The sequence below is a fragment of the Echeneis naucrates genome, chromosome 4 (genome assembly GCF_900963305.1).
Source record: "Echeneis naucrates chromosome 4, fEcheNa1.1, whole genome shotgun sequence".
NCBI classification, from domain to species: domain Eukaryota; kingdom Metazoa; phylum Chordata; class Actinopteri; order Carangiformes; family Echeneidae; genus Echeneis; species Echeneis naucrates.
Genome location: NC_042514.1, coordinates 8,094,578 through 8,103,058, shown reverse-complemented (window position 1 = coordinate 8,103,058; position 8,481 = coordinate 8,094,578). Strand labels below are relative to the sequence as shown.

Below are 8,481 nucleotides of genomic sequence, written 5' to 3'. Positions count from 1 at the left end.
ATAATGAAAAACCCCACGATAAGTCTTTGCAGGACCTGAGTAGCCTTTAATTAATCTAAAATGGTGTGAAAGTGTTTTATGAGGCCGTATAAGTGCCCAGTCTCTGGTGCTGGGGGGCATGGATCATTTCCCGACTCTGGAAATTGAGTCAGAGTCAAACTGTGTCCTGCCCTGGCTTATTACTGGCTGAAAGGATCGCCCATCCCAGCAGCATAATTCCATCTGGGCTAAATATTTATACAGAGGGGGAACGACATCACTTATCCACAACACATTGATTCACATAAGGGAGGGCTACTTCCAGAGCTGAGCTAGAGCAAGCCAGAGGACCATCACTTCTTCTTGCTTATATTTGCATAGACAAATTTGCAGATCAAGGTTTTGGTACCAAGTCAGAGTTTACAATGAACTTTTTGATTTTTGTTTTTGGGTTTATTCTCTCTGTATATCAGATTGGGAGGAATCCAGCCAGTGGTGAGTGGACTTTTTTTTTTTTTTTTTTTGATATTATGAATCATAATGAACTACTTTTCTCCCCCAGAATTCATGCTAATGTATTTACTTTATTTTGGAACAAAACAGTTGATCACTCCGAACCAATTCGTAATAAAAAAGGTGCTTTTTGAAAAGTTTTTTAGTTTTTGGTTAAAAAGGTCATAAAATAGGTATGTACAATTTTACTACATGTGGAAACACTATGCAAGATATAATAGAAAAAAAGCCTGTTAGCCTGTCTGATGTTATGTATTGAGTCAAAGTCCCATCGACAGCTTTACAAATCTACATTTTTTTATGTGTATATATGTTGATTTTAATAGTTTAGTGTGTATTTACTTCACTATTTCAGCTGGGATGTGTTGGCTGCAGCAGAGTCAGGATCTGAAGTGCGACATGGTGCTGATGAGAGGGGTGACCAGAGAGGAGTGCTGTGCTGGGGACCGCCTGGACACAGCATGGTCAAACACCAGCCTGCCCATGAATGAGGTCAGCCTGCTGGGTTTCCTGGGAATCGTCTCTTGTAAACCATGCAAAGGTAAACAAACAATGTTTTAAATAAACAAATGAGATCAAGCTGCAAAGTAGTTCAAGGTGAACGAATTTGTTAGTTGTGCATGGCATTGATTTATCTCTGCAGGGCATAGCGTTAGTCATCACAAATAACCCAGAAGTTAAACCACTAAAATGCTTTCATCTGGACACAGGTTGCTACTGTCTGATTGTATTTTTTCGGGTAAGTACTGGGGTTGGTTTTAATGACTGCTCAGATATCATTTGCAGATTCATAAACAGAAGATTTCATGGTCATAATTGATAAATTGGCCCAACTTTGCCGCAAAATAACTCTTGGAGAGTAAGTGAAAGTTAATTTCGATCACGTCATTTGTGAATCAAGATATTTACACAATGAGTTCCTGATGCAGCTTTCTAACAAAATGCAGACGTGGATCGAGGAGAAATGTTCCACATAACTCCACCCAGCTGTCCAGAGACGCTTCCTTCCCTGGAATCTCTGCAAGGTTCATTCCGGTTCACTTGCAGATGAATTCTGCTTTCCTTAGGCGCACTTGCACTGTGCAGTCATGAGCCAAAATGTGATTTTTTTTTTTTTTCTTTTTCTAATTTTATTTTTCCCCCAATGCTGATAACTTCCAGTAAAAACAAAACTACTGGCATTTTTATGAAAACACACCCAACCACAAGGCTGGGTTTTTGAGGTCCTGTCGAAGTGAAACGAGACCCTAACCTTAATCCAAGATGAAGACTGTATTCAAATTTGAAATAACCTGAGATGCAGTCAAAGGCAGTTTATGGCCTTATAAAAACAACTCAACAAACAGTTGAAGGCTGACGGTGGCAGAATCAGGACCTCTGTCCTTCTTCCATTCTTCTTTCAGTTCCACTTCTTCCGTTATGTGTACAGTTTTTCCAAAGACAGTTTAAAAGAAGCACTGTTTGCTTCCATTAATGAAATAAGAAAAAACATTCCCACAGGCTGAAATGAATGCCTGCCACATGTCTGGGACTCATAATATGCAACGCTATCTTGATCATTTGGAATTCAGTGGGAGGAAAATGCCAGTATCACAACGAATATCACATAATAAAGGCTTGTCAGTTCAGAGGACAAACACCAACATCATTGTGAGGCTGCTGTTTTGTTTTTTGTTTTTTTCAGATGCCCCCTTATCACCAGAGATAAAGACAGAACATGTGTAGATACATAGAAAATGCTGCTGATGAAGAAAATCAGATAGATGAGGAGGGTACAAAAAAATCAGAAAACAGGATATTGAAGTGGCGTTAGAGGAAAGAAATAAGTTTGGTTTTGGCTCAGAGCTGCAGCATCTCTAAGGCCTGAAAGGAAGCATATGCACTGTGCCATGTTGACCCTACGCTGCATAGGAATACACCTCCTCCTGAACTCTGACATTAGGGAGTGCCTTCCTTATTTCTCTGCCTGTAAACTTCTCTTGACGGCTATTTGATCTCGGTCTACCTCCGAGCTCGTCCATTGCTCTGCAGGAAGTTTAGCCCATTCTGTGTGCAGCAGTATATGTAGATCTGTTATGAAAACATCCCAGGCTCGCATTCCACCAGGCGAGGCACCTCAGAGTGTAACGGTCAATAAAGAGATGTGATTATTGTAAATATTGTTTGAGGTGAAAATTGTGTTATGGTCTGGGCCAACCCCAGATATGAAGCTTGTTTTGTATGAAAATGCCTGCGTCATCACCTGATGTCTGCTGACTTGTTGCTGCAGTAACATTACACTGATGCCTTGTTGTAAGATTACACACATTAACCCTCTGTTTGTGCTTTTTTAGAGACATGCGAGGGAGTCAAATGCAGTCCGGGGAAGGTTTGCAAGATGAAGATGGGAAGGCCTCAGTGTGTGTGCTCTCCCGACTGCTCTCACATTTCCCGAAAGCATGCTGTGTGTGGCAGTGATGGAAAGACGTATAGGGATGAGTGTGCTCTGCTGATGGCCCACTGCATGGGACACCCAGACCTGGAGGTCATGTACCAGGGAGAGTGCAAAAGTAAGCAGGATGTGGGCTTTCCACACTGTGTTCGTTCTGCCCAGAAGCCAAAAAACTCCCTTTCACTAATGACCTTTCTTTCTTCACGTTTTGGATAGAGTCGTGCTCCAACGTGGTGTGTCCCGGAACTCACACCTGCGTGACTGACCAGACCAACAGCGCTCACTGCGTCATGTGCCGCACAACACCTTGCCCGATACCCATGCCATCCGAGCAGCCAATCTGCGGCAACGACAACATCACCTACCCCAGCGCCTGCCACCTCCGTCGGGCCACCTGCTTCCTCGGCCGCTCCATAGGAGTCCGCCACTACGGCCACTGCAACAGTAAGACTGCAAAGACACCTCTTTCTGTGACCTGTTTTTGTCTGGAACAATGTAAATAACAACGATGTGGTATAATTTGACTCTCTGTCTGTCCTTCATGCAGCTCCCCCTCGGAAAGCTCAGGACTTCGAAGGCAGCGAGGAAAATGCAGTCTAGATGGACAATTCCTTTACACGACCAAACCTGTTCGAGAGATGAGATGGTTTCCAAATTTCATACCACTAGCTCCCTGTGATGACCTCTTTTCTTTTTTTTTTCTTTTTTTGACAATCACCCCCTCTCCCTTTTGTACACAGAAAGACGATACATTTAATATAGAAAACCTCTGTTGAATACAACAACACGACAAAACCCTGTGAGCAATTTGTGCTGATCTTGTGTTAGTTTGGAGCGCAGAGGCAGAGGAAAGCATGTGTCTCATGATAGAAATATCTCATGAGCTTTTTGGGAGATGTGTGCATATTGTAAATAGATTACCACTACTATTTATTGGAGAAGGTATCAAACTCTATTTATGTTTTTATCTTAGCAACAACTCTATATATCCTTGGGAAAGCTGATGCAAAAATGTATTTATTGTGTTTTGTTGATTGTGTATGTATAATAGCGGTTTAGCATTTTACAACTTTTTACAGTCTCCATTCCCCACAAACAAACAGTTTTCCCTCTTGAGCCCATGGAAAGCAACGCTAATTTGTTTGGAAAGTTGATACCACTTTATAGCCTGCCAGTGTGGTTTTTTGATCCACCACAAACAAGAACAGGACAACTACAGCTGTACTGAATCTCCTTCAGCTTTTGTCTGGGAGGTGAGGAAGGGGTTCAGCCTAAACAAACCTGTATAGTCTCTCTCCTGTTCTCTCCCCCACACATGTTTACTCTGGATGCTGATCCAAACTCTTGCCCACCCGCTGATCACTAAAATTAACAGTTTGGTTGTGTTTGTAGTAGTTTCAGAAGACTGTTGGTACAACCCCAAGCCTTCTACAATACCTCCTCTGTTGAGCACTTGGCTTTGTTTTTTAAATGCATCTTTTTAGGTCATGCTAGATCATTCTCATGCTGTTTTGCTGCTTTGACTGGTAATTTTTTCTTTTCAAGAACAGACAGATAAATGTAATTAGCATTGTCTGATTGAAAAGAAAATCCAATTTGTCTGGGAATCCACTGAAATTTCAGCCTGCCCAGCGATGACACTGGCAAAACAGGTAGATGGTAATACAAATGGCAACGTGATCAATTTTAATCCTTAAACCCAAAGCAGATGTCTGGATACTTTGAATAATCTTTATGATGTATTATGGAACATTTTAATGTCTCTCCTGTAAATAACAATCTTATGTGTAGCTACCTGTGTACCTACTGTGAAATTTGAATGATCAAGGCATCAACATATTTTTGTATTTTTGTACTTCTACCTTAAAACAACATAAAGTTTAATATTTGTCACTTCTCCTCTTCCTTTTGCAATTTTCACAAGAGTAACACTTGACTCCCTGTTTGATTAGCAATGTGTTTTCCTTATCATATTTCAGTTCTTTCTATGTTGATTTTCTCAATCGAAATATGAAGGATGACACTTTATAACTATGCATCATACACAATGATAAAACTGTCCGCCGTTATGTTATGATATTTGTTTTAATCATAGCTTCATAGCATCATAGCTCATCCCGCCAAACAAGATCATACTTGCACACTTAGGGGAAGTGGACAGTTTGCTTTTCATGCTCCATGTGCTTTAAGGTGGTGGGTCAAATTCCAGCAGAGAGCCAGGCACTCTGCAGTAGTTGGACACCTCCCGTGTGCGTACAGTGGCAGACTCTTCTCTCCAGCAGGCTTGTGAAGGGTCCATTTGAGAGATGGCAGTGAATCAGATCCAGGCTGGGGCAGATTTTATCTTCTGGCTCCTTCAGGATGTGTCCTGGATTGGGCAGAAGCGGGTTACGGGGATGGAGGAAGAACCTGAATAATGGTTGTTACAAAGTGCTGAAGCCTGGGCACTGACTCATTTTCCTGTGTAAAGTACCTCCCTTGTTTTTCTGTCTTTCTCTCCCCGATCACTGAATCCTGTGCTGGGCCATACACCAGCATCTGGTTCAACTTTAGGGAGATGTTTATATTCCTGTCCAAGTACCCTTTTATTACACTGGGAATGGAATTGGATGTTTTGTTAGTTTGAATGAGGCAAATAACAATACCAATGAAGGAGTTTTTTCTGTTTTCATACATAACACAAAAATATCTCTTTTATTGTTTTTTCTTTGCTTCTACATTGTATAAAATGATACATAACCAGTATATGATCCCAAGACATTTGTTATGAAAGTTTGACGCCAGCACTGCCAGACAGACGTACTGGTCAGATTTTGTCATCAGATGTGTAGACATGAGCTCTGTGTGGTCCCCTGGACTTGCTTGGGCAGCGGATGTTCTTGCAACACTATCATTTTTTTTTTTTTATATTTTTGACATTAGTTAACAGAAATATACACCTCATTACATAACAGTTATGTTACGCCCACTATTCCACACCTTTATGAGAATGAACCATCTGTAAATTCTTCTGCGACACAACAACATAAACATAAACCCACCAAACCTCTCAACATACTTGAAAGAGTCGCAAGGCCGCAGGAATCTGCAGTCAGCAGCCGCTAAAATAAAGCATTTGCAACGCTTTTGGTGCATATGTTGAAATTGTCTTCTAGTAAAATACATGAGTGGAAAGTAGGATGTGGCAGAAGCTTTGGTGCATGTATCCCCAGACTAATTGTCCCAATAGAAACATGTTGTTCAAGAAAAATAAAATCCCATTTGTTATTGTCATTATGCCTGTGTAATATCTTCAGCAGACAAACCTGTATGTCATTACCACACAGTCTTCTGACTGATGTTGGATATGATGTGCCTCTGTCACACCAAGGCATGACCACAGAATAAACCTATGAGCCATTTCAGAGTTATTCTAATTACACTCAACACAAGAGCCGAGGAATTCTCGGACCACTTTACTTCATAATTCCCACTTTTTCCGATGTGCGATGGTTTGCGGTGTGACCAGCGAGCCTTACTTTTGTGTAACATGGCCCTACATGTGTGTTTGTCTGTATGTTTCAGTGCACAAGGGGTGAATGTGGCAGCGGCTCTCCAGCTATGGAGCTCACCTGAAATACTCATGGGATCAGTCACACACATTACATCACACTCCCCGACTGTGCTGTTTATATCCTTGCAAACACACGGGGCTATAATGTGACGCCCACGCTGACATTAAGGGATGCGTAATCGGACTGTAATATGCCAAGCTTTTCAACTATGTCCACATGGTATCATTTCCGCCAACTTGCCATTCTACTTCCAGTAAGTTAATAGCCAACATTTAGAAGTGAAATGATGCTCTGATGAAACCAGGCGCTGTGGAGTTTTTTTGGAGACCACCCACTCTCTGGATCGCGCCACTGAATTGTAAACAGTTCTGTCCCACAGCTGAAAGTAATAGATATCAGATCCATCATTCCATCAGAATATATCTGCCTCAGATGTTATATCTCAGACTTACTTTGTTACATAGCAGGTCTTTTATTTTTCCACATGTGCAGGACATTTAACTTCTGACAAATGATCATTGCACTGACACAAGAGCCCGCACTCCACGCTTGTTTGTGCTGTTGCAGATGACGTTTCATTGATTTCTGAGAAAAAGCTTTTGTGATATCATATCTGCAGTGATGTCGTGCATATTTTATTGAGGTATAACGTAGTTCGACCCAAATGTTGCCATAGATGAATGGTGTTTTCATGAGTTTGGTATATCTTGTGAAAATTATGATACCTTATGAAGAAAAGGTTTTAGTTTAGTGGGTTTTACTTGGCACCATAGTTCTGTTATTGCCACGCTAATTTGTAACTCTAGCAATCAGTTCGTGCTTTCAGAAGACTCCAGGTTGAATGTCAGATGAAGATAGAAATGTCAATCAGCTGTAGCTGGAAACAACACAAACATCTCATTTATCAAAGAGGCTGTGAAGTTGGCATTTGGGCTCACGACAAGTAAACTTACTTTCAACAACAACAACGACCCAACTGGGTTTACTGCAACAGTGCGATGTGTTTCAGCGGTCTGGTTAGGCTCAGACCATCACCAGTTAATCAGCTGGGAAGCAAATGCTAATTGTCCCAAATTATTTGTGGTGCATTGTTTCACTTCCTCTTTGTGACCTCTGGGACAGCTTCTCTGCGAGCTCTGTGTGTGGTCCAGTCCACATGTTCCAAGTTCAACAGGACTAAAATGGTGTGGGAATATAACTTACTGTAAGGCCTTTTAAAATATACTTAAAAGAACATTTTTTTGCAAATTGCGATTTGTAATCTGGAATTAACTGACTTTGTGGCATTTTATGGCATTCAATTAATATTTCGGTGCAATCAGCGGTTTCTTGAGGATTGTCAAGTCTTCGTAAACATGTGTCTGAGTCAAGAACCATATGAGATCTTTTCCTCCTGAACTTGGCACTGGCTGTGTCATCGAATTAACGCTGGTTTGAGCTGACACTGAAATATCAAGCTGTAAAATCAAAAAAGTTGATGAAGTGTGATAATTGTGCTGCACTTAGTCCTTAAACATGACTCAAATTGAGTCCAATTGTGTGTTTTGGGGCTTGGAAAATTACCAGGCCATGACCATAATTTCACAGCAGCTCTTCAGGTGGTTCTTTCATTGAAAACAAGACATAAATACCATTTTTTAATAAGCCTTGGCCAAAATACCTGCTTCTGCTTGTTTATCATGGAAAGTTGGTCGGTTATTATGGAAAGTTGGTTCAGCATTTAATTTGCTGTTATGCATGAAGGTATGCCTTGCAAATTCAGCAAAGATGACAATGGGGAAAAGTTTTCTTGGTTCAGGTTTCATACAGTTTTTCCTACAGCTACAATAGCCACTAGGACACTTAATTAAATCATCTGTTAAGAGATCCTCTCCTTGTTGAAGTAGGACAGCGTACCACAAATAAACTCAAGAGGTCCATATGGTATCTGTTCCCCCAGACTACAGAGCTGCACATCTCGTAAACAGACTGATGGTCACTTTAAGGTTACAGGAGTAACTGTAC

The 8,481-nt window shown here is 41.1% G+C and overlaps 1 protein-coding gene across 1 annotated transcript; it reads left to right on the top strand.

Moving 5' to 3' along the window:
- The first annotated feature begins 286 nt into the window (after positions 1–286).
- On the top strand, positions 287–4,816 carry fstl3 (follistatin-like 3 (secreted glycoprotein)). Its single transcript, XM_029499649.1, has 5 exons — positions 287–474; positions 848–1,033; positions 2,826–3,041; positions 3,140–3,367; positions 3,471–4,816. Exons 1-5 carry the CDS (start codon positions 405–407, stop codon positions 3,521–3,523), a joined length of 753 nt encoding a protein of 250 aa, XP_029355509.1. The 5' UTR covers positions 287–404; the 3' UTR covers positions 3,524–4,816.
- Positions 4,817–8,481: the final 3,665 nt, after the last annotated feature.